The 27,794-nt window shown below is 44.9% G+C and overlaps 1 protein-coding gene across 2 annotated transcripts in view; it reads left to right on the plus strand.

Annotated features, from left to right (window-relative positions):
- Positions 1 to 7,293: 7,293 nt before the first annotated feature.
- The window catches only part of SYNPR (synaptoporin), a 78,085-nt gene continuing 57,584 nt past the window's right edge, over positions 7,294 to 27,794 (plus strand). The window contains exons 1-2 of one of the 2 annotated variants that reach the window (XM_042880969.1): positions 7,294 to 7,364; positions 7,450 to 7,515. In XM_042880969.1, coding sequence (XP_042736903.1) covers positions 7,347 to 7,364; positions 7,450 to 7,515 — 84 coding nt within the window. In that variant the 5' untranslated portion in view covers positions 7,294 to 7,346. The remainder of the gene's footprint in view (positions 7,365 to 7,449; positions 7,516 to 27,794) is intronic. The other variant, XM_042880970.1, reaches the window with a different exon arrangement.

The following is a 27,794-nucleotide window of genomic DNA, read 5'->3' on the forward strand; positions in this document are numbered from 1 at the left end:
AACTGCTGTGTGCTGCTGGGCACACCAAAGCCAGGTGATGTCAATGTAAAAGAATTCTGCAGTCCCCAGACCAAGTCCCACACCTTCACCATGGCAGCAATAGGGTCAGCACGAGGGGCAGCCTGGCTGCAACACATCTTAGTTGAATCTGGGAGGAGAGGAAAGGGATCGTATCAGGATGCCTTCTGATTTATTTACATAGCCTTCAAATCCAGATTATTGAACACTAGCATGAAGATGCTCTACAGATATACGGGCTCATATATCAGAAGTTCTGGTATATACAGGTCATTGAAATGAACTACATGGACTTTACAAAGATCAAGCTGCTCTGGAAGTTGTTTCTGCCAAGGCAGATTCTGAGAAAAGCAATACAAGGTCACCACATTGCTTTTGCTGACAACAGCCTAAGGGAAAAGGGATCCTCTATTTTCTTCTCTATCTGCCCCTTCCTCCTCAGGCCTCCCAAATGCTCTCAGACAGCCTGAGCTCATCACTTCTCCCAAATAAGTTATTTCAGAAGCTCAAGTCTCTGCTTCCCATCCCCTTGACAGATTCTACAAGAGCTGCCATAGCCTCCAGCTCCTTCCGCACCTGAAGAAATCTCTTGCAAGACTTCAAGTGCTTCTGAACACTTCAAGTGCTACGGCAGAAAAGATAACCAAATAAAATCTAAGAGACAATAGGAGACAAGATATAAGGAGAAAGACAAAAAGATGTTGCAATATTTCCTTCTGCTTTTTGTTAGGATTTTTTTTTTTTTTTTTGAAGGTCTCAAGGCTCAAGATTCTCTTATTCTTAAGAAAAAAAAAATGGCCTTCAGCAAGAAAAGAATACAACATTCTCCTAAGAAGGACACAGTAATAAATAAGACTGATGCCAGAAATGCTCAACAAATGCAGACAGGCTTAGGGCCAACCTAGTGCCTAACTCTGTGCTGCTGCTTCAAGCAGAGCATTACCTGCCTCTCCACACAAATCCTCTAGCAGCCATTAGGGACTATACATAGCCTTCCTCACCCAGCCCTAATTGACTTAATGATGCCTCTGGGAGGGGCTAACTCAATATAAACCCTCTCTCCAGTAAAGCCCTTTGTATCTCCTAATTGCAGCTCCTCAGTGTTTTTGCTTTGGGCTTAGTCTTTCTAATTGGTCTTTTACATATATTTGTATGTAGGGTTTTTGTTGTTGGCTTTTTTTGTTGTTTGTTTTTTAGCATTTTTGGTGGGTTTTTTTTGTTTTGCTTTTTTTTGGTTTTTTTTTGTTTTTTTTTTACTGTTAGTCTTCTATTTCAGTTTGCCTCTTCTTTCCTGTGCTAGGCAGTTTCCCTTCACCATGTTTTTGTGTTATTGCTCTGTTCTGCAGGGTTCCCTTGCTTTGTAAACTTTTCCCTTGGTTTGTAAACTACAGGGTTTAGTGCTGTGCTCTCTTCTTCTGTCCACCCACTTCGTCCGAATGAGATTTCCCTGACAAGAGCATCCAAGTAAGTCACAGACGTTACTGTCTAACACAACTGAGCTTTCACCAGTGAAACCTGCTGACTCTTTCAAGCTGGCCAGGAGTATCCTGCTTGCTGCTCTGACATTGCTGGAGCTGCATGGCAGATGATGCTTTGCTTCTCAACCTGACCTCATCTGTAGCTGAGCAGCAATTTTTGAGGAGCAGCTCTTGCTGCTCACCAGAAGTAGTGGGGCATCATCCCTCATCTCCAGGCTGTGGGTATGTGCAGAGTTACATGAACGTGCCCTGGAGGGTGTTTGAGAAGTTTCCTGTCCTCTGCCTTTTCTATGATTGTTAAACAGCCAGCTGTGAAATTCCTTCCAGATTGTAGGGCTGTGCTGGTGTGCACTGGGGGATTTTAGTGAGATTGGTTTTCTTTTCCCACTTTGTTCTTCAGGAGATTAGTATCTCCTGTGCACTGTAGGGCTTTACATCCCAGAGTAAGGAAGGGAAATAAATGCTCACCTGCTGAGAGAAAGAGCAGGGAAGTCTTTCTTGAGATACACATCACTAACTTATCCCTTCCCAAGGATGCAGACAGTGTGTGTGTGTGTCCTTTACACCAGTACCTGGAGGCAAGGTTTCTTCATGTTATTTCTCCTCCAGTCATCATTCCTGGAGCTGCCAATGTGAATCCTTGGCAGCACCAAGGTGCCCTGGTGCTCTGATCCCTTGTTCTGGAAAGAGCTCTAATGTGAAAGAGAGCAAGGTAGGCTCAGGCCTCTTGCTTTGTGTAATGTGGGGCTGGGGCAGATGGTTTCTAAGTGGGGCAAGTACCTCAGAGCAGGCCTTGTTTATGGAGCCACATCTTCAAGTCAGTGCACTGATGTTTTCCCTCTTCCTTTAAGAAAATAAGGCACTTAAACCTTTTCTTTGGTAAAGGATGCAAGGGGAAAGTAGGTCGTATTTGAAGGATCCCAGCCCTGACAGTGTCCCTTTTAGAGCTCCAGACCCAGGTTTTTGGAGAGACAGGATCTGACTGTGGCAGTGCTCCTGTGTACCAAATCACTCTGAAGATGCTCAGAATAAATTGCAGTCCCGTGCTTTCAAGGGAAGGGTTTGGTTGCCAGTGAAATAATTACAAAATGGAGCTATCCCTGCTCAGCTCCTCTGACACTGAGCTGGGTTTTACCAGGAAGCAGGGCTGTTTTTTTTTACCTTTAAATATTTTAAGCTAAATTAGCTGGAACCTAATTACAGAATGCTTTTGATTAAGTCAGACAATACTCTCTGGAAGGTAGGATTGAAATTGACAAGACTTGATGTCAGTGAAGGATTAAGAAAGAAAAGAAAAATGACTGATTAATTTTTTAAAATCAGACATAATTGCTCTTTGTGCACTGTGTGAAGGTTTCAGCACAGCAAAGCCTTTCGACTCAGCAAACCTGACTTTCAATAATGATTTTCAATCTAATTTCACATATGCAAGAGCAATCCAAAAGGAGACATCGAAGATGATTGCTATAGAGATCAGGAGAGAAACCACGGTAAGTTTTTTGTGAGATCTAGGAATTGCATTCAGATAGTTTGATCTGTAGCCGCTAATGCTTGTAGGTCAATATCAGCTATGCAACAAAACACTGGTGCTTGATTGAATCCCTATGCCTCTATGAGGTGCTCTGTAATTGCATGCATTCCACACTGCAAATGATCCTTCTACCTGCTTACTGACTGTTACTGGGAAATAAAATGTTGATTCAACAAAACTAACTTCAAACAAGAATATTCTGTACTTTCAGCTTAACGGTGAGCAATGGTCAAGTTGCTCAATTAATTGGAATCCTGACATCTTTTAATTATGTATCTGGCAACATATTGAGAATGTCTTTTTCTAAACTGAAATGATCACACATGGATTTCTGTTTATGAACATTTTTCAGGTTCTAAAGTTGGAATATACCCTAATACTGGGGCCTTTGAGTTCGCTGACTTCCATGTGCTTGAGGGGTACTGCTGTCCCCACATGGCCCTGTCTGTGGGGGGATTTGAATCATAGAATCGTTAAGGTTGGAAAAGACCACTAAGACCATCCAGTCCAACCATCAGCTTAACCCTGCCATGTGCCTCAGTGCCACATCTCCACGGTTCTGGAACACCTCCAGGGACAGTGATTCCATCATTTCTCTGAGCAGTTTGTGCCAGTTGGGAAATGAAGTTCCTTGGGAGACAAGTTTTTTAAGGATTATTAATGTGTGGGAGTGGATGCTTAGAATTTGGAATCAGAGCAAGAGAGAGACCCACAGATGCTGGAAGATAGAGTAGAGCGAGCTGGCTGAAGCAGTGATCTCTGCTGCTTTTCCCACTGATCGCCCATGTGTGGTTTCTGGTCACTTGCATAATTCTTGGCTGTCCCAAGGTCCATCATTTGTTGCCTGTTATTAAATTTTGAAGTGAAGACATCGAACAAATGAAACAAAGCCATGAAATGACTGGCAATTCCCATTGGGATGGCTGTCTGCTCTCCCAGTGCCAGGAAAAGGTTAAAAGCTCCCTGGTGTAAAACACAGCCATGGGGGAAAATACTGTAACCTGCTCAAAGTGTCTGGTAGCTTTAAAAAACGAAGATCTAAGAGACAGCATCAAGCTCTCCCTTCCTGCAGATAATGTGTTGTGAACAAATTTGATGGAGACCCCGAGAGGATGAAATGACCCTCCAGAGTGTGGATCTCGGGAAGAGTGACAGGTAGAGTGTGAGACTGAGGCCTGGCTGGAGCTGAGAAATCTGGTGTGCTAAGCACCATATGGTCCTCCTCGCGCCTGTGTGAGACCTCATTTCCACGCCCAACTGCTCACAAAAAAATGCGGTGCTGGTGCTATCACCAGTTGCCTTCAACTCCCTTCAAACCGGGTGACCCCACCGTCTGGCCTTGGCTGCTGCAGCCTGGGCAACCCGTGGCCATGGGCTCTGTGCTCCTGCACGTACGAGGAGAAATGTATTTTCAGCCTCCAGTCTTTTACACATTTACATATATGTGTATTTGGCTTACGTTTAATGTCCAGCAGTCTAGCAAAATAAGAGATCATTTCCTACTGTTTCCCCACTGGCTTAAATCTTAAAACCATCTGCTAAAGATGTCCCAAGCAATGATGAATACCCACTGCATTGTTCAGTGACCTCCAGTCCTTCGTGGCTTTTGCCACTTCCATCCACTGTGGTGGCAGCAGGGACAGGAGAGCATCACTAAGTCCATCCCTGGAGTTCAGCATCCCCTCTTACAATGGCCACTTCCCGTGGGCAGCGTTTAATCCTGAGAAGTGAGGAACCTCTACAAGAGGAGACTCCCAATGCAGTGAGCACACTCATGGTGTGAGGCCCTGTGCCCATAATACACTTCCTGCTCTCCCCAGAGCATTTTCCATTCGCTATGATCTCTAATTGCACCTCTGTAGCATTTCTGGTTAATGCATGCCAAGCACCAGCCGTCCAGGTGTGAAAACAAGGAATGTGATTTAGCACAAAACCCAGCCTTGACGCATAGCTTTTTGCTATTCCTCGGCTAATTGCAGATCTATCACATCTGCTGCTTTGAACATTTGTTTCAGTTTTATTACACAGTACCAAAAAAGCGTGGATCTCTAAAACATCATTTGTAGAGCAAGGTTTGTACTGGGAGGCTCAAGAACCATCCCTGGAGGTGATCAGGAACCACAGAGACGTGGCACTGAGGGATGTGGTCAGTGAGCATGGTGGGGGTGGGCAGGTGGTTGGACTTGGTGATTGCAGTGCTGTCTTCCAACCTTAGTGATTCTATGACTCTAACTGGCGAGGAGATGCTCTTCTAAGCTAACTGGGACTGTGTGTAGCAAGAGCAGCTGTGAAAGCCAGAGAGACACATTCTGCTGTACTGAAGTACAAATGCTAATAGCCATCTGGAAGCCTTGGTGATGGCTAGGGCATCGAGCGCTGGCTGTAAAATCAGGTTACTGCTGCTGTTCTGCAGGAATTTACAGCTCAGGGAGGCTGAGCACTGAGCAACCAAAACATGGCTGGGGTGGTGGAAAGGCAGTGGGGAAGGCAGCATAAGGGGAATTGTTGTAGGTGCTGTGAGCTCAAGCCTATGGAGTTAGAGAGCAGCAGGAAAACCTTCCCAACCCGATGGGAAAAATAACAGTGAGGAGAGTCTTCAGAGCACCTCCTATTTGTCTGAGGCTGACAATTTCTGGAAAAAAAAACATTAATACTGCTAAAAACCTTGCGATTACAAGAAAACATGATTAATAGGAGGGCGAGTGAATAAGGCTTCCAGTGCTTCATGGCAGTCAATGGAGATTGTGCTTTCGTTTTTTCCAGAAAATACTTGCAATGAAATTAAGGAAAAAATCCCCACTGCTCAGTTATGCCCTTATTACATGTCTTGGCGTTCTTTTAGTCTTTGAGGAAACTTTCTGAACTATCACAGGACACCCACTGAAGCCTCCTACAGCACCAAACCACCCCCAGGCAGCAAAGAGAACTGCTGAGAAGCATTCCCAACCTAAATAATTGCTTTGTTGTTTAAATAAAATAGCTGCTATAATGTTTGATAATGAAAATTCTTTTTTTTTTTCTTTATTTTTTTCTCTCCTAGAAAAAGGAGAGCTACAAGCTACAACAACATAAAGTAATAATATTAAATATAACATTCTGACCCTAACCCTATTTTTGATAGGGGAAACGTTAATAATAGTAATTTAAAAAGGTGAGTCTGCTCCCTGTGCTCTCACAGCCTGCAGCTGGGTTCCTTGTAGTTCTGTAGAGTCAAAGCTCTAAATCTTTTCCACAGATCTCCAATTAAACTCACAGAACTTCATTCCCTGTCTCCCTCCATCCTTCTTGTTCACTCCTGGAATGCATCTGGATTTTTTTAATAGAGCTTTATCCTGAACAAAGCTGATGGACTCATTAAACTTCGACAGCTGCTTGGTTAATTTGCGGGAGTGAGAACCTCGGGTGTTTCTCAGGTCAGGGTGTTTTCTGGCCTACTTGGGCACGGCTCCTGGTGGGGTTGGGGTGGTAGAAGGGTGATGCTGTTTGCAGAACGGCTCTGAATCCGGCTGGATGCGTGCTGTTCGGTGGGTCTGTGCCCCCAGCACTTCCCAAAGCCTTTGCAGGATCGTGATCTGGTCTCACCACGAACTTCTCACGGTGATGTTTCACAGCCACAGAGAACTGGAAGCGCTGCCAGCTTGCGGAGCCAACGCGAGCACGGATCGACACGGGGATGTGCCGCCCGGGAGCTTAGCATCGTTATTGAGGTTACGCCGTGAAACGAGGCCAGAACAGCGGCAACGCGAGACGGGAAAACGCCGCTCTGCTGTCAAGGAAATGCCACAAAAGCACGAGGGAGGGCGGGACAGCAGGCAGCTGCCGCGGGGGGCCGGGGGTGGCTGGGGCGGGAGGGGAAAGGAGGACACGGGGCTCTAATGTGCCTAATGTTAGCAGCTCTTGGGTGGGCGGGGGGACAGGGAGGCAGGTTTTCTTTCTTTCTTTCTTTCGTTTTATTTATTCCCTTTCATTTATTTATTGTATTTATTCCCTCTATTTTATTTCCTTGATTTTATCCATTTCCTTTATTTCACCCCTTCTTGTCTTTCTTCTATTCCTTCGTACCTTTGACTTAAATTCCCTATTCCCCCTTCCCTTCCGAAGCAAATAAAAACGCATCTCGAAGAACCAACCGCATCCTAAATGAACGGCGATGCTCCCGGAGCGTTCCCACGGCGCGGGGCGGCTCCGCGGGGCGGTGCGGGGGGCGCGGGGCCCCGCCCGGCTGCTCCGCCCGGCGTGCGCGGGGGCAGCGGCGCGCATCCCCGGTTGGAGGCTGGCGGGCGGCTCCGCTCCGCTCGGCTCCGCGGGGCTGCGGCGCCATGGAGGCGGTGGACCAGGTAGGACGCGCAGCTCCGCGGGTCGGGCGTAGGGGTTTGCGCGTTGCCGAGAGCTCCTCTCTGATTTCTTCTCTCTGCCCCGCAGCTCGCCTCCGCGGGGACTTTCCGCGTGGTGAAGGAGCCGCTGGCCTTCCTCAGGGTGTTGGAGTGGGTGAGTGCCGGGTGGGTCGCTGTGGGATTGGGGGCTTTTGATGGGAGAGGGGATGTCACCAAAGTGAGCCTCGCAGAACAGGTGGGAGACGGGCTGAGGATGAGGACCCGTCGTCCTGCGGTGATGGGATAGGGGGGTTTTGTGGGTGTCCCCCGGGCTTTTGCAGGTTGGAAAATAAAAATAAAAATCTCATTATGCATTTAGCAAACTTGTCTCTGGGCCGAGCGGGAAAGGAGGCAGATAATTGGTTTGTGGAGCAATGTCACTGTTTGTTGCTCTGATGCTCATTCGTAGTGAAGTCTGCAGGTCAAATGACAGTCATCGCCAGTAGGTCTGCGGGAGGAGAGAGCGGCTCTGAACGGAAAGTTCAGAACATGTCATGGAGGATTAATCACATTCCCCTAACGCCGACTGGCTGGGGAATTATGTAAGCTGCATATTTTGGGGGGCACATCTGCGTGCGGGTGCCATTACCCACATGCTGGCACCCACTGTGCTCACCATAATGAGGAGCTGTTGAGGTGTGCTGGGGGCTGCTGACCCCCAGAGCCCTGCATGTCCAACAGAGCTGGGTGATAGGCACTCGGATGCGGGCTTGGGATGAGGTGGTCCTGCAGTGGGGTGACTTGTGTGTAACGCTCCCAGCATCCCAGCAGCGCTGCTGCTGCTTCCAGGAGAACTGGGGTGCTCAGGGGCTGAGCCCTGGGCTCTCCCTGCTGCTTGCTGTGAAAGCAATTTTGGAGCAGAACAGAGAGTGAAGCTATTTCCATGGCAAATCACTGCTGGGAGTGTGGTGTCTTCACTATGTGCAGCTGTGCTGGTGGTGGCAGGGCAGTGAGCTCCAGGGGGGGGCACGGGCTTTGACCTTGCAGGAAACTGTTCCCCACAGAGCATTGGTGTTCTTGGGGAGTATGCGGGAGCTCTCAGGGCTCTTTCCTTGACAATTGCCCAGTTCTGTAACTTTTTCCAACTGCTGAATGTAAACCTGCCTTTATCATGGTTGAAAACCACTTGTAAAAACTCTTCTGTTGCTCCATCTGCACATTGCCTGCTTGCATGTATACAAATATACATGGGTCTGTAACAGAAACATAGCCCTCTGGCACTGCTGGGGGGATCGATCCTTTGGAAAAGGGCAAAAGATTCTAAAGTATCAGAATTCGATGGTCTGAGAAACAACTTCAAATTTTGAATGTACATGTGAGTGGAATTAAGCATGCCTTAGTGTAAAGAGTAAGACTTTATCTATTGACTTTGTGGATTACCTGAATTCCAGCTCTCTTCACTTCATCTTGCTGCTCCTATCCTTCTCCTCTCGCCATGCTTGCCATCTCTCCACCATCTCTGGTCCCAGTAAGTGTCTGTCTCTCCCCCTGACTCCTTTTTTCACTCCAGCTGTCATTTTGAACTCCAAAACAGACCCAAAGCTCTGGCAGATTCTGTGGCAGCTTTCACATTCCCCAGCAGCATTGCAGCCTTCAGTGCACTTGATCAGAACAGTCAAATTTCCCTGCTAATTGCTGGATTTACAGCTGTTTCATTTTGGGTGTTAAATGATGTGTGAGTGGGGTTTTTATGCAGAAAGTGCTGGTGACAGTGGAATTTATTAAAGCTGCTCTCATTACTGCTGATGAGTTTCTCAGAGGTTTACAGTAATCACCTATAGGAAGGTGTGACTGACGTTGTGTGATGACGTGACAGCTGAATCACAACACACATGGAGCTTTAGGATATGGGAAAGCAACTGCAAGTGGTTTTACATCACATTCTTTTGGCTTATTTATCATCTAAAGGGAGGTGTTAATTTCTGTTTTTGGAAAACTTGTGCTTTTCTTTTTTAAATGCTTGTTTCCCAGAAAGCCAAGTTCTGGATTTCAGAAGCTGTTAGGACATATGGGTGGGAAGGCTACAGCATGGGTGGCACACTGGGACCAATCCTCAGCTGGTCCAGGGAGGCCAAACCCTAACATGTGCTCCCATCTTGTGATCTGTTTGGGTAGGTCCGTGGAGGAGGTAGTTCGGGGGTCTTTGTCTTTATTAATAAACCTACCTCTGCATTGTAAAAAATGCAAATACTTTCAAGTCTGGAGACAACCGGGGTGGCTGTAGGTTCTCAGGCTGATAACTGCAGTCTGTCAGCGTGCAAGTTCCATGAGCTCATGGAGCTGTGTCTGGAGGCACTGGATTGGGCCTCTTGAAATCTTCTGCTTTGATTATTGCTGAGCGCTGTGAGAGAAGATGCTGCAATAGGACTGATTCTTCTGAATATTCATGGTGTGTTTTCATTTGTATTTCTTGCGTACTTTGCAATCTATTTCCAGGCAAGAAATTGCATTTGGAGGCCATTAACAGACAACGCTGGCTCAGGCCCAGGAAAGGTTAGGAAAAGAAAAAAGTGACTTGTAGCAATTGAACACCAGAGCTGTGTTTTCTAGGGGAAGTTCAGAGCTCTACATTGGTTATAAATGGTGTACTCACAGCATAGGGATCACGGTTCTGGGCTTGGAAAATTGCACACAGCTGTGCTAGATAGGCTCTGGATGTTCCCAGTTCTGAGTCAACTCTTGCGTTGTGGCATGTGTTGGGGAAAGCTGCTGTGATTGCTCTTCTGCCCCTTCATCCCCCTGCTTGATCTTCATTTGAGACAAGGGGATGCTGCTGATGTTTATTTCTCATAATTGTCTGCTGTGGCTCTGCAGTCCTCTGTGACCAGTTAACAGTGTCACAGCTTTCCCTGAGAAAGGACTCTCCTCAGTGTGCACCTGACAGCAGTGGGTAAGGAAAGATGAAAGAAATATTTGCTTGTCACCCTGGATTAATTTCCATCACATGGATGTCTGGATGTGTTTGGATTGCTTTGATTGGGTCTGTGAAAAGTAAGCAGGAAAAGCAAATTTGTCACTTGTGTTATGTTTGTGTGTCATGGTTGTTGCTTCTCTGGAGCAAATCTACTGAAAAGCAGAACTTTGTGTGTCTACAAAGGAAGCACTTGATGTGCATGCCACTATGGAGCCAGCCAACCTGCAAAACCTGCAAAAATATTTTGGTAAATGGCATCAGGCTGAGGTTTTAAGAGCCTTTCCCCTCTCTTCCTGTGGCTTACAGAACTGTACTGCTGCTCATCCCTTGTACATAGCAATATGTGTTCCTGGGAGCCGTCTTAGAGCTGTAGTTTTCAGCTATTGGTGGTGTTGCAGGCTGGAAAACACTTTCGGGGTTTTTCTTGAGGGTGTTGACACTGAGATGCTTAATGAACCTGAATCTATCTGAAGAGTTGTTGTAATTCATGCTTTGTGCAGAGAAATTACATTCTGGTCTTTGCATGACTGCAGTCGCTGCACGTGATTCTGCTCAGGATGTACAAAAGGTTTCCAAAGCAGTGCCTGGCATTTGGACAACAGATCCCCATTCATCTCTGATGGAAACTGGACATATGAATTGCCAGGAAGGTTTCAAAACTGTGTGCACATGGACCAAACTAACCCTGCTCTGCTTCCTTGCCCTCGTGATGTGATCTTTTGGCTCAGGAGCTGGGAAGAAAAGCCTGGCAAGTGCAAAGCTTGCTTTGTTTGCATGGCCTCTGAAAGGGTTAGCAGTCTTTCCCTGCAAACAGATGTATGCTTGGAAGACAAAGGGAATCTCAGTCTACAAAAACTGATGGGAAGTCTTATTAGGACAAAAGTCCTAATGCTGATTGCTCATCTGGCCGTGGTGCCCTTCTTTGGATTATATTTGTGTGCATGTGAGTGGATGTAAGTAGCTGCATGCTTCCAATTGTATCCTAGAAAATCTTAGATGTCATGAGTTGATGAAAATAATGATAAAAACAGGTTACATGCACGAGGCATTGATTAATATTATGGTCCTGAGATTCTTTTCAAGTTGTTGGATCCACTTCATCACATTTGCTTGTGTTTGCATTTTGCCTAACCAGAAGATGGCTGTCTACTCTGGCATGGGCATAGAGTGGTCTGTAAGGAGTCCTGTAGGTGATAGAGTCGAGTAATCCTGATGGAGTTTAATGTTCATGGATGGCTGGAGGGTTGGGTGTTTGCTCTTCTCTATCCTTGGATTGAGAGAAAAGCCTTAAAATAATATTTTTCCTGCCTACTGATGTTGCTTGTGCAACCTCAGGACCGCATTCTGTTTTGGATCTGTTCATCTTGATGTGTAGGATATACAAATATGTGAAAAAACATATTGTTGATCTTTTGATGTCTTCCTTGTGAAGCAGGTACCTGGTTGTTTTTGAAAACCTCACCCCAGTTACTATCTCAGAAATCTTGTATCTACAGCATCAGGTCAATACAATGTGTGCTACTTCATGAAAAAATGCAAATCCATTTATATGGTATTTTAGTACTACAAAGGTAATTGCCATGTAACTAGCCTTTGATGGGATGATTTCTTATAGGCAGCTTAGCATAATGCATGCAAAACACTCTGCATTTCACCACTGTGGAACAAGGGGATGTGAGCACACAACAGAACGGAGCCCTGTGAGCTGGCTTTGTTGGTCCCTGTGGTTGGACATACAACTTCTGGACACTTAGCAGGGCATCACTCACTGCAGCCTCACTGAAGACAGATGTGAACCCACATCTCACCACTGGTGGGACTGGGGTGAAGGCAACAGAAGCCCTCAGTGCGTGTGCAGTATTTTACCTTGTGGTTTTAAAGTCTCAGCTTCTGGGAGTCTTGTGATTCTGAAACCTTTGGCTCTGATAAGCCATATGCTACCATATGGTAGTTGAAGAGAGATGGAAGCCCTGAAGACTGAAAACCCAGCAGACAAGCAAAGGAGCAGAAAATCTGTTCTGTGATCCCGTTTCCATGCAGACTGCACAGAGCTGGCTGTTCTGCACACTGCTCACATGCATGTTTTTTGTGCATGGTACAAATTCAGGAACAGGCAAAGAAGGAAGGGGGAAAGGTCAGTGATGCCTGACCACATTGCAAACAGAGCATATTTCATCTGAGGTGTGCTTGCCATCTCTGCTTGGGCTCAAGCTATAATTATGGCAGAATCAATTTTAAAAGGTCACAGCTTGTTGAAGGCTTGATGATTCTTAGGCAGGCCGAGTCCAGGCTGAGTGGGACTGGGTATGCAGGAGTTGCACTGGATTAGTGTGGCTGAGAAAGTGTGCTTTGGGACGTGGGGGTTCTCTGGAGTGAGGAACTCCATAGGCATCCCTGAGTGAACCTGGCCAAATCTCTTTATGGTAAGCCACCTTCCTGATGGCAGACTCAGCTGCTGTTATCTGAGTATGGCTGTTCCAAGCTGCAGGAAGAAAAGATGAGGAGAGAAACTCATTAATGCTAAATTTGATTACATATGCAAACCAGGTTTCTATGAAAGGAAGAACAAAAATGTTCTGACTTTCAAACTAGCAAGGAGATGGATGGAGATAGAGGGCTGTGTCATTAGAGTACACAGTTACAGGATCCTTGCCAGTTTTTATGAGGGAGATGTTTCAGTCATCACTCCTGTAAATCAGCATCTGCATAATTGGAGCCCCGGGTGAAAGCCCTGCCTGTTGACATCTCTGGATTCCAGTGTTGCAGTCAGGGAGGAACGTGCTCATGACAAAGAGCTGCCATCCTTTGGATCTTGCAGTCCCCATGTGAACATGGGCTCGTGTACCAGCTTCTCCTTGGAACAGAGTGAAAGCAATCAAGTGTTATACTCCAGGAACACAGAGCAGCAAAGAGCCCTTGTCTGTGTGCCCATCCAGCCTGGCACTTGGCCAGGGGGTCTTAAGGGATGGGTTGATGGTTGGACTAGATGGTATTAAGTGGTCTTTTCCAGCCTTAGTGATTCTATGATTCTCTGATAATGGCTTTTGCTCTTGGGGGATCCAGCAGGTGCTGCAAAGAACTTAGTGGGAGGGAACATGTGGAGGTACTGCTTTTGAGGTGTTGGATCAAAGTGTCACATGTACTGCAAAAGCACAGTTGCTAAGGTGACAGCTTGCTTTCTTTTTGGCAAAAGGAAAAGAATACTGAATATGGACCAACTGCCAGCTTTTGTACTATTTAATTTGCACAGTTTCATCTTTTGGCCATTGCAGAAACTTCTCGAGTTGGTCTTTGGAAGCAGTGTTTTCCCACTCAGAATACTGCACTTGCTCAGCTGGAAAAGCCAATAGTGCTGCTCGTCTCAGTGAAATGCATAAGCCATGTGAAGTGATGGTGTTTTCAATGAGTATAACTACAGATACAAATCACGGCGTTAAAAGTTTGGCAATGGCATTCAGTCAGAGAAGTATTTTCAAAGAGCCATTTATAAAGACCAAAAATGTTGTGTTGGTTTATTGGCACTCTGCTCATTCATGCATTTGCATCTCTGAGTGCACAGAGGGTTGCTGCAAGTGTGCATTTGCAAGTAGCTCAAAGCTAATCTCAGATGCACAGGGGGGTGAGAACTGGTGGTCACACTCAGGGTTGTGGCTGTGATGGGAGGACCAAAATTCAGGCAGCAGACAGCTCAGTTACTGCCAGGCCTGAGTATCTTTATAATATTTCTTGGGGAGGAAGCTCAGCAAAGGACCGGACAAATGTGGACCCTTGAGTTGAGGGGCTCTCTGTAGGAGCAGCCTTGTGCAGCATGGCTCAGTGCTGTGTCCCAGCAGTGGAGAGGAAAGCAGAAAGGTCTTACAATTGGGATTGGGGTCATTTCTTCACCAAGAGGTCCCAGTGGGCATGCCATTCACCCACGAGTACTGGAAGGCAGCATGCAGCCTCCCACGTCTCTGTGCTAAGGAAGCAGGTGAAAAACTGTAGAGCTGTAAGGTTTCACCAGCACTTTATAAATAATCAGATGATAACGGCCTTACTTTGTGCCAGCGGAGGTGCAGGTTGGATATTAGGAAAAATGTCTTCTCAGAAAGAGTGGTAAGGCACTGGCATAGGCTGCCCAGGCAGAGGATGGAATCACTGATCCTGGAGGTGTTGAAGAACCATGGAGATGTGGCAGTGAAGGTAAAATAAATATATCTGACTGTCCTGCAAAACTCCTGCCCAGTCAACCTGATCCTTCTTCCTTGAGAAATACCAGAGCTATTGCAAACAGCCTGAGTGAATGTTTGTGGGAAGTAAATAGGCAGCTGTGTGCTTCTGCCACCTCAGCGGGTGGCTCTGGGTAACTGCTCTTCACAGTTCCCTGAATTTCCAGCAGAAGTTTGTGCTGGCTGTCCTCAGCTGATGTATGTGCTCTGCCCTCTGGTGTTATTCCTCAGGTGATGCGAATCCAATCCGAAGTATCCGGTTTGAAATGCCAATCCTCGTCTCCAACCCTCTGACATTTGCTAGTTAGGTGCTCATATTGGCATCCCATATTGTAGAATCAGAGAACTGGAGAAACGTTAAGGTTGGAAAGGACCTGCACAATCATGAAGTCCAGCTGTTGCCCCCTCACCACTGTGTCCACTAACCATGTCTTAAGTGCCTTCTTCCTGATGTTGAATGAAACGTCTCCCTGGCCCATCTCGATGGAGTTGGGTTGGATACTGAAAATGGTTCTTCAAAACCTCTTCAGTGCCAAATGCTGCAGCCATAAGCCTGCAGAGCTTTGTGGATCGCCATCTCCCAGGGCAGCCTGCATGCTGGAGCAGAATTAGGTCCCACTTTGCAAGAACATGCCTGCCAGAAGAATTAAACAATGGATGCTTTCCTAGTTAATTTTAACATTTTAATTAAATTCTTTGCTGCTGCGTGCCTTTGATCTCAGCGAGCTGATATACGTAGTGTCTTTTGTTGCATCCTAGCTGCATTTTATTCCAAACTTACACATAGCTGCTGGGATGTATTTGAGTATGAATAGAAGTACAAAATCACATGCTGTTAGGTGAAGAGTGCATCACAACTCACTTTGGCTGCCAAAGGCATACAGACCATGAGATTTTGTGGGCAGTGTTGGTGGTAGATGGATGGTTGAACCAGGTGATCTTAGAGGTCTTTTCCAACCTTAATGATTGAGGACTATTTCAGTGATGTCTCAGTAGAGCTTCTTTTTAAATGTAGTCTCTCTCTCTTGGTAGTGCAAGAAGGGGGTAGAAACATACAATGATTGAATGGCCAAGGTATTAAAGTCAGCTTCCTTCTGTTTTATAGCCTGGGGGCAGTGACTGAGGAGCCGTGAAGTGTTTGGGCTGTACCCAGGTGTCAGGCAAACAGTCATCATTGCATCAAAGTTGTTTGTAGAGCTGGTTGGAGAACAGAGTTTCACTTCAGGGGTGAAAAATCACTTTTCATGTAAGTTTCCATTGGAAATTCCATCTTTCTAGTGAGATTGTGAGAGAAGAAATATTTTTGCCACAGTCTTTCAACTCAAAGCTCAGTTGGAGGTTCACGTTGGATATCAGGAAAAGGTTCATTGCTGAGGTGGTGTTTGGGCACTGGAACAGTCTTCTCTGGGAAGTGGTCAGGCACTGAACTTGCCAGAGTTCAAGAAGACAATGCTTTCAGACACATGGTCTGATTGTTGGATGCTTCTTTGTGGAGCCAGGAGTTGGATTTGATGATCCTTATATGGGTGGTGACCAGGTCCTTGTTCCCCTCCTGCATCATGTTGTTATGCCCCAAATTTGCTTCTGGAGGGGCAAGAGCCACCTGCACCCTTGGCATTGGGACTTGCAGAGGAGGATTAACGTTTTTTGAGCAGAGACGATAAATTTTTGGAAAAAAGTGAGCAAGTTAAAAATGTAGAAAATCCTTTTGGTAGAAAACCTTCAGCTGTCAAGCACTGATTTTTAGGCAGCATGCATATTGACACTGTAGTTTATGCTTATACTTTGTGCAAGTGGCAGGAGGCTCTGTGCAATCAGAACCCATCCCAGTACAAGATCCGTGCTGTCCCAGATTCTGGGGCCTTGGCAGGCAGCTGAGGCTGTGTCTCAGTGGCTGACATACATGAGGACTCAGGGTGGATGCAGCAGAAGGTTGCCTGCTGCCACAAAGCATGATGCTGCAGTGCACTGTAAATGAGCTCTTGCCTGTGCTGCTCCCTGCATCTGGACCAGAGTGTTTTTTTACCGAGGGAACCAAGTGCTGGGATGGCTTGCTTTTTGTTTTTTTTGTTTTTTTTTTTTTCTTCCCCCTTTCTTTCTTTTTCCCATTTTCCTGATTTATTTTTCTTTTTCCATCCCTTCCATCATGATTTTCACAGTAGACTGATAGCAACAGGAGAGCAAGGACAGGCTTGGGGCAGAACTGCGCCAGCACAGCTTGTGCTGCTCAGCAGTGAAATAGAGAAGCTCTTTCTGCCACAGCATCCAAATGTTTCATTCTTCTTTTTTTTTTAAAAAAAAAAGAAAAAAAAAAAACCCAACAAAAACAACCCAACAACCGCTTTTCCATCTTTTTGTTTCTGTGCTCATTAGCACTGGCCACCCGTGGATGTTGTATGGGTTGTTAATGCAGCTGAAGAAGCTCTGACAAAGCGCACAAATATTGTTTCTGCAGCTTAGCACCTAAAAAGTAGTGACTCAGCAATGATCTCATGGGACGAACAGTTCCCAGCTCTTCCTGGCTTGCAGTGAGATCCACACATCCCTGGGCTGCTGGAGGCACGGCGCTGCGTACCCCACATCTGCATCCCTCCTGCTCAGAGGCTGCTGGGTGTGAGGAGAAGAGGGCTCTCTTCAGAGAGATTTTCTGGGGGATTTTTACGCTCCATCCCGTGATGCGCTTTGGGATGCATTCAGCTTTCTCTTCTGAATAGGGCTCCAGATGATGGAAATAAATTATCATAAATTAGAATAGATTGCACTCTTCAGCATCTCTACATCTGTCATTATGTTTCTTTAACAGCTCAGTTTAACATTTATACACACTCTGACAGCAGCTACTGGTGTGTATGCTATAAATATTGGCTTGCAGAAGACATTAATGGAGTTTAGGTAAACGTTTGATGACGCTGAGATTCTGTTCCATATGGTGGCATGCAGCAAAATCGAATTCACTGTGCCATGTATAGCACTCTTGTGTTTGTATGCACTATCCTCCTGGCTTTTTGTCAGTGTTCTGCACTACCAAGAAGTGCAGGTGCTTTCAAAGAGGAAAGTGGGTTCCTTGCAGTTGATTCTGCTGTTTATCACCTGTGCCATTTGTGATGCTTGAAGCCAACTTGTGGTCTGTGTCATAGAGTCATTAAGATTGGAGAAGACATCCATGATTGTCCATCCATCATGGCCATGCCCACCATGTCCATTCTATGGATGGGAAGGGGCCAGGGAAAAGAGGTGTCTCAGAGAAGCAGCAGGCTGGAATTGGGCAAAAAGCTGTGGGATTGCTCTGCATTCAATGTGAGGAAGAAAACCTGTGGGATTTCCTGGCCAAGACAGTGTTTCGTTAGTATTGCAGTGGGTCCCAAAGGCAGGGCACAGTCTTTGTGTGTTGGTTGGTCATGATCGCTGAATGTGGAATTTGTGAATGTCAACAAAACTGTCACCAAAACCACACTTGGCAGGAGGGTCTGCCGTATGTTCTACTGACTCACAGGAGGACAAATAACTCAGACATCATAGCAAGAGGTAGGAAAAGCTATATTCTTCTCCCTCTGGTGTGCCTTGCCATCGTCCAATAGAATTAGGACGTCTCCTGCAATTCTCTTTTTTCTTCTTTTTTTAAAACTTTTTTTTTGCTAATTGCAGCACCTTGATTAGTGCAGCTTGATGATGTGGCTGTCTCCTATATAGCATTTCTCTGATGTATCCTAGTTTTGAATTAGTGTTAAGGTATGCTGTGTTTTTTTGGCTCTGTGCTGCCGAGAGGCAGCTGCAGTACAGGAGCTGGACAGCCCAGATGTGGGGCCCAGGAGAACATCTGGCTCAGGCTGGCCCCTGGGCATGGTCACTTCGTTTTCCCCTGTGTAATGCAATGTAAGTAATGAAGCAACCTCAGTGTACAAAGCAGGGGAATCTGAAGAATGCTCTTCACACCGTAAATTGCTGAAGGTCTTTATGATGCTAGTGAATTAAAAATCCAAGTAGGAAAAAAAACCCCACAGTGCTGTAAGTTCAAGTCACTTCTTTCACAAGCTGCGAGTGGGGAAGGGAAGAGATCTGAATGGAAATGTATTTAAATTCTTTCTGTGGCAGAGTGCTGGGTTATTGCACAGAAAACAGTGTGCTCCCTGGCACGTAGAGAACTGGAGACATTTTTGTACAGACCAAATGTTTGTTTCCTTTGGTGGCATTGCCCCTTGTGATTGGGATTGTTAGGGAAATTTTCAGACCCTTGCAGGTTGCTTCTTTTAGAAGATGTTGCTTCAGGTGTTTCAGTGATGCACCTGTGTTTATTTGCATAGCGATGCTGCTCCCTCCATGCTGGCTGGGCACCAAGCCCTCTTTCTTACCTTCTCTCAGGTTTCCAGGTTTTAGCATTGTTCTGCCTGGTTGCCCTGTCCTCCTGCCTCAGCCTTCCTGCTCTTGCTGCCTCCTGCAGAAAGAAATGTGTTTACAAAACTCTTCCCTGCCAAAGCAGCCTTGCCTGTGATTTTCCTCTGGGCAGCTAATTGTGTCTGAGCTTGGGGCTTGCATTTACGTCTCTTGAATGATACCATAAAGAAGTAAGTAGTATTTAAAGAAAGGCAGTGTTTATGTTTGCTTGCTCTTAAAGACATTTTAACCCAGGCAACATGATTTCATGGTGAGCCTTGCTCCATTGAACCTTCTCCAAGCTGCAGGAGAAGATGAAGTCGGGGGGCAGTTTTAAAATGCTGAAATCTCCTTTTCTTTCTATTTCTTGTGTTTATTTTCTGTTTGTTTTTTTTTTTTTTTTTAGCTCTCTGAGGTGTGTAATTTCAAACCTGGAGGCTCTGGGTGCAGCCCTTACCATGTAGCTATGGCAGGTTTCTGTGATACCCTCATACGAAGGGTAGTTTGAGGAGGGGTGTTCTGTAGTTGGAAGTTCATGGAAATGAGACGTGTGCATCTTGAGAATATCTCCTTCTGGGGGTTATTTAATTAATTGCAAAGTTTTGTTTTGCTCCGAACCAAGCTGTAAAGATACTCTTGGGTAGAAGGGAGGGAAAGGTGAGGCAGGGGCACAGGCTGCCCAGAGAAGTTGTGGATTCCCCATCCCTGGAAGTGTTCAAGGCCAGGTTAAATGGGGCCCTGGGCAACCTGATCTGGTATCTGATTTAGTGGTTGGGGGTTGGAGGTAGATGATTTTTGAGGTCCTTTCCAATCCAAGCCATTTTATGATTCTATGAAAGGAGCCTTTGTTCTGGGTGGATTATTTGTTTTCAAATATACACGGTGTTCTCATAGAAAATGAGTGTATGTGCTGCTTTAATTAATCTGTCAAGTTTTGTTTTTCACATATGACTGATGCTCATAAATCCTCAAACTATTCCTTGAAGGCTTTCTGTCCCCATTGTATAATGGAGATGACCCATTCCCATCTCCAGCTGCCCTCCATATCTGGCCATAAGCCCCTTTAGGGTAGGATGGGAGAAACGTTGCACTTTTTGCACTCAATCAGTGCTGGATCTCAAAGTTTAAAAATATCACAAGTGAAAAACATGAATGTGAGTCATACAGAAAACACCATTTCCAAGGAAGTATAAATATCAGAGAAACACATTCTTCAGATGTTTCCTCCTCCAAACAGGTATTCACATCCAAGATTTCTTTTTGAAGTGTTCAAAGACATTGGCTCCCTGCTGTCAGAGTGACCATTAGGTACAAGAGATGCCTATCAAGTATTGATAGCTAACATCTTCCTGGAGCTAAAATAGTCACAAAGGGCTGGGTGAGCTTTGAATGAAAGGGAGGAAGTAGAGAAGGCTGCAACTTCCCTTCCTGTGGCAGGATACTCTAGTGATCTCCATAAACACCCCTTCTGCAAAGGTTGGTCCCCACTTTGGACCTGAATGCTCAACTGCATCTCACACATTGAGTACTGCCCTCTGGGGCAGCACGTCTGCATACTTTTGGGGAGCAAGTGTCCCACTTGCCTCTCAGCAGCTGGGAAATGAGGGTTTTGTACCAGCCAGGCTTGCTCTGATGCCAGCATGTGTTAAAGTGCATGTGCGTTTCCTTGTGTTTTTACAGGATTAATATTTTCAAGGCTTTTTGATAGAAAATTGCTGAAAATTATTTAAATCTGAGACGTGCCGCAGAGATCAGAGAACTCTTATAAACTCTTGAATTAGTAATGTTGAATTAGACATGAGAAAATCCTTTTCGGCTTAAATGGTGAATAGGCTTTTCTCAGAACTTTTTACGAGTTTAATATCTTCATTCATCCTTCTAATAAGTGTTACAGCTTTGGCTTTCCCTGTGTGTACATGCTCAGTGGATGCAGTTCAGCCAAACTGTACGTTTCTAGGGCTATCAGGGAGCCCTGGAAACTCATACCTTTTGTAGGGTCCCTCTCCATAGCGAGCTGCTGTGATAACCTGGGAAAGCAATGCTCACCTTGGTCGCACCAGCTGGATCCCATTTGTGTTGCCTTTCAGAGTCTAATCGGCAGCACATGGAGCAGAGCCCAAGGCAGTGCTTTGCTGCCTGAGGTTGGTGCCTGATGAACTGAAGGGATAAATACAGCAAGAATCTGCCTTTCCCTGTTCCCTTTGAGAGTGCACGTAAGTGTTAGGTGAGCTATGTTTGAAGAGACATCATGAAGTGAGCTTTCAAATATTTCCTTAAAGTTCTGTTAATTATTTCGCTGCAACGGTAAGGAACAAAGCAGAAGAATCAATATGCCTAATTAATACATCTAAATGCAAGAGAAATTAGCCAGCAAACTCTCCCTTCTCTGGGGAGGATTAATCTTCCTATGCTCTATTTCAAATGTCTTCCAGAAAAATGAAAGGCTTATCACCTAGGAAACACGCGGTCCTAATCGCCCAGGTCTGGCACTTGGGTTTACAGCTGGTGAGGGGACTCATACTGAGTTGGTCTTCTGAAGTGCAAAATTAGATTGTTTTCTTGTGTTTAACTGTTGTAGTAAGAGTTCTGAGGCTGAGTGATTTGAATGACAGATGCTAGCAGTGCGTGCGTCGTATTTAATCTGGAGACGTTCCCTGGCTCTGGATGCAGTGATGGGCCCACTTGTCACCCACATGAAGGACTGGGTTGGTTCTGGACCTGGCCCTGCTGATTAGATGAGCTTTTCAGCACCAAAGTGCTGTATTGATGGGTCTGCACTGCTTACGGAGCTGCCTTGTTTACCTCTGCACAGTGCAATAACTGCTTTTCTGACAGCTGTATGAGACTCTGAGAAGATACTGTTTTGCTGGTGACCTGCTGGGAAATGGCCAGGAGATGCTTACAGTTGCTCTTGGTGGGATCTTGGTTCTTCGTCCTCGAATTGGTCACTGAAATGAAATGACAAAAGTTTTTTCTGCTTACCAGATGCAGTATTGCAGTGTATTCTAGTTCCAACTCCTTACGGTTGGTGCGTACCAAGCCAATAATACTTGTGATATTTCTGTTCGGTTGATTACAATAATTTTAAGCTCTTACACAGATGTAAGATGATTTCAAATGGAGCATTTAAGTGAATAAATTCATCTTGATGTAAAATACGTTCACCCTCTGTCAGCCAGTTGGGTCTGGTTTTCTTTTGACTCTTGTCATTCATTGTCTTGCTGCTCTGGTGGTAATCCTAGGCTGGAAGTACTAAGATGTTTTCCCTAGAATATGACCACATTCCACTGATGACCACCTGATCATGTTGTCGTGGAAGCCCTCCGAGGTAAGACCTGTGTTATCAAAATAAATTGGGATTTTCTGCCAATTAATGGTGGTTGAGGCTTGCGCTAATGCTAGATCCTGCAGGATGATGCACTATGGAAGCCAATTAGCCTTTGCTGTGATAAGCTAGGCTTTGATTAAGCTTTCCAGGCTTTCTCATTGCAAGAAACACGTATTACTTATTGAACATGCAAATGCATCTGCAATGTGTAATTACAAAATTTTCTAAAGGAGCGACCTATTTTAAACAGGGCTTTCGTTTCATGCTTGTTCCTCAGTTGCACTTACCCACTCGTTCACACAGACTAATTCAGCAGACATAATTGACTGGTTTTAGGAGTTAAAATATCCTATTGTTAAGTGTTTTCTGCTTCAAATACCAAATATAATGAAGACCATTGTGGTGGGTATGTAAGCTATCTGCAGCTGCTCATAACACCTTACTCTGTGCAAGGAGCCTGTGGGGAGCAGTGGGCTGGCAGTGCTGCCTTCCATTGATAGCATTGCCTATATTGGTTTGAGCCAATATAGGAGTGATCCTGCCCTGACAATGTTGAGAACAAATGCTTTTTCTGTAGCCATGGATAGGGATAGCTTTTATCCAGCTGAACGTGTATCATGTTCCACTTGATGGGGATTAATTTATCGATCCAATTAGCCCCCAACCTGTTTAGAGGGTGATCACAGATGAAACAATGGAGTTAAAATTACTTTTGGCAATGTATCATGTCTATAAACTTTGACACTTGGGATCTGGATTTTATGGTGTGCCTTCTGTCAGTGATAATGGATTGCGAAGAGGAGGTTAACATATTTTCACACTCATAAGGAATACATTTTCTGTTTTACTTTCTTATACATGGCGTTGTTATCTGCGTGACAGGATCGTTTTTGTACCTGGTCATACAAATTATGATACCTTTTGTCAGGTCAGCTTAGAGATTATACAAGCTTGTGTGTCTACATCTATGTTCATATGTTGCAGCTTTAGAAAAATGTTTAGCAAATGGAATTTTTTCTTCCAGATCTAGTTAATTGTTATGGTTTTCATGTGTAACATGAGCATTCCTATAGGCAGGTGCATATGCTTCCCATTCGTGGTGCCTTCAGTTTGCTGCCTGTCTAACCTGTGAAATTCCTACACAGTTGTATACTGTGGCATGCTAGCATGACCTAAGTTTGGCCTGCCTGGCATCTTCTGAAGCGAGTAATGGCCTTGTTCCTGCTTTTTGTTGCTGAGGAAACCAACGGCTGGTGGGTTCAAGAAGAGCGTGGTGGGAAGGCGGCAGCGCATCTTTTACTTGTGGGGCTTTGCTCTCTCAGCTCATCAGTTCTTCCTGCTCGTCTCCCGGGTGCTCCCAGGGTTCCTGCTAATGGTCACAGAACAGGCTTCTCTTCTTGCTCAGAAGTCACATGTCTATCCTTCTCCAAATTAGCAGTTTCCAGTGTCCCGCAGGACACTTGGCCTAAAATAGTCTGAAAGCTTCTCCTGTTTTATTTGGCTTGCCAGCTTTCACGCATGTACATAGGATCCAGTGAGGCATCAATCTGAACATTACTGTCCTTCATTTAAACAAAATTCCATCTGTGGTAGAAACTCTTGCAAGTGAAGGTTCCAGGATTGATGTTTGATTGTTAATTGTCTGAGTTGTGATTTGAATTCTGCAGCATTTGGCTTTAGTTTTTTTGTTTTGTTTTGTTTTGTTTTGTTTTTTTTTAATCTTAGAAATTGTTTTTTTTTTTTTTTAATCTATCAATAGTAACTGCAAACTTGAGCATATGCTGCAAAAAGCACGGAGGCAAAGCATTCAGATACAGAGAGAACACAAGTGCCTTTTTAATCTGAGAAAATTAGCAGAAGGGATTCAACTTCCAGCAAACTGTGGCTTCCGATCCGCAAGCTAAAATCTGCATATTAGTCACCAGTTATTTTTCCAGATTTCCAGTTCATTCTGTTTTCTTATTTAAAGATGCTGCAATTCTCTTTCAGCCCTTTCAGACTCTGTTTCATAACTAGTTTACTTGGAGCAGGGGGAGGGAGGAGAAAACCAGCATCATCACCACCACCGTTGTTACAGCTCACATCTGGCAGGTCGTGGTTTGTATCTGCCTCTGACCAACAAAGATGCCAAACTGCTTTTTAGTCAGGAGGAAGTCTAAGGAAGAATGCGTTCTTCTTTTGAGACCAAATTCTGTAGAAGTGAGATTTTGCCTCAAGGGGAGATGTTGTTTTATGGTACATGCACATCAAACAACCAAGATGAAGTTATTAAATCCAAACCCACCATCATGTGTGGTTTTTTTTGTGCTTAGCACCATCCTAAATTTACATGAAGAAGTTCTTTGCTTCCATAACAAAGAGGGAAGGGAGGCTGGGAGCAGAAGACAGCTTCAGCATGGGCATTTTGATGTATGCAGTTCCTATTTCCAGATTGACTTAGCTGGTGAGCAGAAAACTGTCCTACTGTATTATCTATTTTTTCCACCCAAAGGATCATCCATACTTGTGTTACCCAGTGTCCATTTTTCTTCCTTATGCTGCTCTCCTTTGTCCCATTTTCCCCTGCTGTGGACCTGATCAAGGCCTGGAGATGTATGTGCATAGGTCCGCCACTCATAGGGAAGACTTCTCTGGTTAGAACAAGACTCCCTAACAAGCATGAACCAGGGCTCATATTTTGTTCTTCAACCTGTTACAGAGAAACTTAGAGATTTTCCACACCTGGCTGATGCAGGAGCGGAAGAGAGTCTGTGCTTTTAGGTTAACCACTGAAAACCCTTTTTTATCCCCATGAAATATGATAGGGCCATTAAAGCCGAACGTTTGCTGTAATTTTATATGTGTACAAATAAAGACCATAAAGCGAAACAAGCCTTATCAATTTGATGGTACTCATTATCCCAGAGCAATATTTTTTACTGAGTCCTTCTACCCCAGTGCTAGATCATTTGTATTTTCTCTTTAAATTTGCTTGAATGTGTTCTGTATTTTTGAGGAACGTTTTCTCCTCCCTCCCCCCCACTTAAAACACTGTCTGTTGTCTGATATTTTTCTTGCTTGTGGCGAATGCTTAGAAGTGAAATGCTGACCTCATGGTGGATGAGGATAAATGTGTGATTGCATTGCCTTTGATTACGTAGTTCTATATTGAAAATGCATTCTGCTTATTTTCTGTCAGGGCCAAGTGATACCCTCATTCAAAAATTTTCCTCCTCAATGCCATGCCGTTAATAAAAACTAATTTATAATACCTAGAACATTGTCTGCTTTGTGTTTATTCTTTTTTTTTTTTTTTTCAGCATGACCTTCATATTGGATTTATCTGTTACTAGGCTGGGCAAGTAACAGCATTCCATGGTGTTGTACTGCTTTATGTGCAGTGTTTGGCTGTAAATCGACAGTTGCTGTGATGCGTTTATGTGAAGGCAGTGAATGATTTCCTTATTCCAAAACACCACTCTTCTAAAAAGATCTTAACAAGTAGGAGCTGACCTAAACTCAGCTAATGTGCCAGTGGATGCACCTGCAAAAAGTCGTGTTGATGAGGTGGCATTCAGTGGCATCACCATAGATTGCTGTGACCATCGTCCTGATTTTGCAGCAAAGCACACACAAAAAAGTGATTTTGTGTGGATAAATGTTGACATTTCTTGACATTGATGAGACAATGATAGACTGTACATGTGTGTCACCTGAACAGGATAATTAAGTTCTGGAGCAGGCATAGCTGTGATACTGCTGTGCTGATGCATCTCTGGGAAATAGTTGGGTGCTATAGAAGTTGGACCCTGTTCAAAAATAAGCTCAGAATTGTTTCTGTCAGTAAGGATGACGTGTTTCCATCTGCACACTGATTGTTACCATTGCAGCAGAGGCTGTGATTGCAGTCTGTGTTCCTTCAGGAACATGTTTAGTGGAGAAATATCCTCTGAAGATTTATCTATCAGCAATATTCTCCTCGTTTCACTGTTGTTTTTTATTTTTATTTTTTTAAGTGAAAGCTTGTAAAACATGGGCAAAATGCAGAGCTGAAAGGAAGAGAAGCCAGGAATACTAAAGAAAGGGAGAGAGCTTGCTTGAAAGTGTTGGCCAAGCAGCTGTTTGTGCCTCCTATTTAGCATGAATGGAAGACGTAGCCCTGATTAAAAATGGTAGGTAGCAGCTGCACAGCCTGGGCTAAGGATTACCAGATGGTTAACTGTGATTGACTTGTCTCCATGGAGCTCAGTGGGGAGGGAGGAATGGAATATCTGAAATGTGATGAACATGCTAGGTACACAATTTTTTTTTAAATTTTTTTTTTATAATGAATGTGCCAGATTTGTTTACATGCTTCTTGAATAAAATATGGCTGCTAGTTTGACTCAAGACAGACATCTTTAGTACATGCTATGTTGCAAAACCTTGCTCTTTTGATTGTAGGTGTGATGATTTCCCCCCTCCTTCCTCACCCCCCCCCCGGTGCTGTGATACAGCATAAAATAATTGGTTGACAGAATGTTGATTCTGCAGCACGGGGAGGATTTGCACAGATGGGAGTCAAAATATGTCTCCTTGCCTTATGCTAATGCCACCACAAAGGTTAGAGAGAAGTTCAGAGCTGAATGTGGAATCCTTGTGCTTGAGCTGTTGCAAAGTGTTTGAAGTCGGTACCTGAAGAAAGAAGATCTGAGTCCGAATGCTCTGACTGTCTGCTCCCTCTGTTTTCAGGAGGGCAGCTTATGCACTGCACAGTGATAGTAATTCAGCTGCTTTTCCTTGATGTGCGCCCATTATGGTCAAAGTGGAATATTTTCAAGCCTGGGGAGGGCTGGTGCTCAGCAGAAAGGCAGGAAAACACAGCTCTAAAAATACTGTGGCGAAGGGATGACACATCCGCACGACTCCAAACAGCATCTTCTAATGGGGCTTGGCCAAATTTCTTCCAACTGCCAAACAATTGGCACTTGTGTGAGCAATATGTTCCACAGAGGCTGTAGCCATATGCACAGTGATGTATTCATCCCACAACCCATTCGTTGGGATGGGGGGAAAAGCAAGCGGTGGTCAGGGCGATGGCAGCACACCTCTCCCAGCTCTCCAGGGCAATCCTAGCATCCTGTGACTCAGTTTCTCATCCTGTGAGCTCCTTGACAGCTCTCACAGTGGGGTCTTGGAGGGGTCCTGAAGCCCTGGTGTCCATGCTGCCCCGAGGGCTTGCTCAGTCAGAGCATCCCTCATGCTTCCGACCTTCTGCTCCGAGTGGCTGCTGGGACTTGGCTGGCAGGCAGGAGCTGCAGCTACTCCAAAATAGAAACTGGTCATGTGGGGAGTAATACCTTGGCATGTTTATAGAGGGGGGAAAAAATAGTAATAACAGCAAATAGTTTAGAAATGCAGAGCTAAATGCTGTGTTTGAGGGAATGTATTACCTCGGGCTGAGGGGAGTGGGAGGCTTGGGTTGTGTGTTTCTTTATCCTCTATTGTGAATGTTTCTACTTTGCCTGCATTAATTTTTAAATCAAATTACAAATATGTCAAAAAGATGGAGCTGACACTTATGCCAACTCTTTCCCTTGGGTTTGAGTATGAAT

Source organism: Lagopus leucura, unplaced genomic scaffold, assembly GCF_019238085.1.
Source record: "Lagopus leucura isolate 7727_CA_CO unplaced genomic scaffold, USGS_WTPT01 Super-Scaffold_100028, whole genome shotgun sequence".
NCBI lineage: Eukaryota > Metazoa > Chordata > Aves > Galliformes > Phasianidae > Lagopus > Lagopus leucura.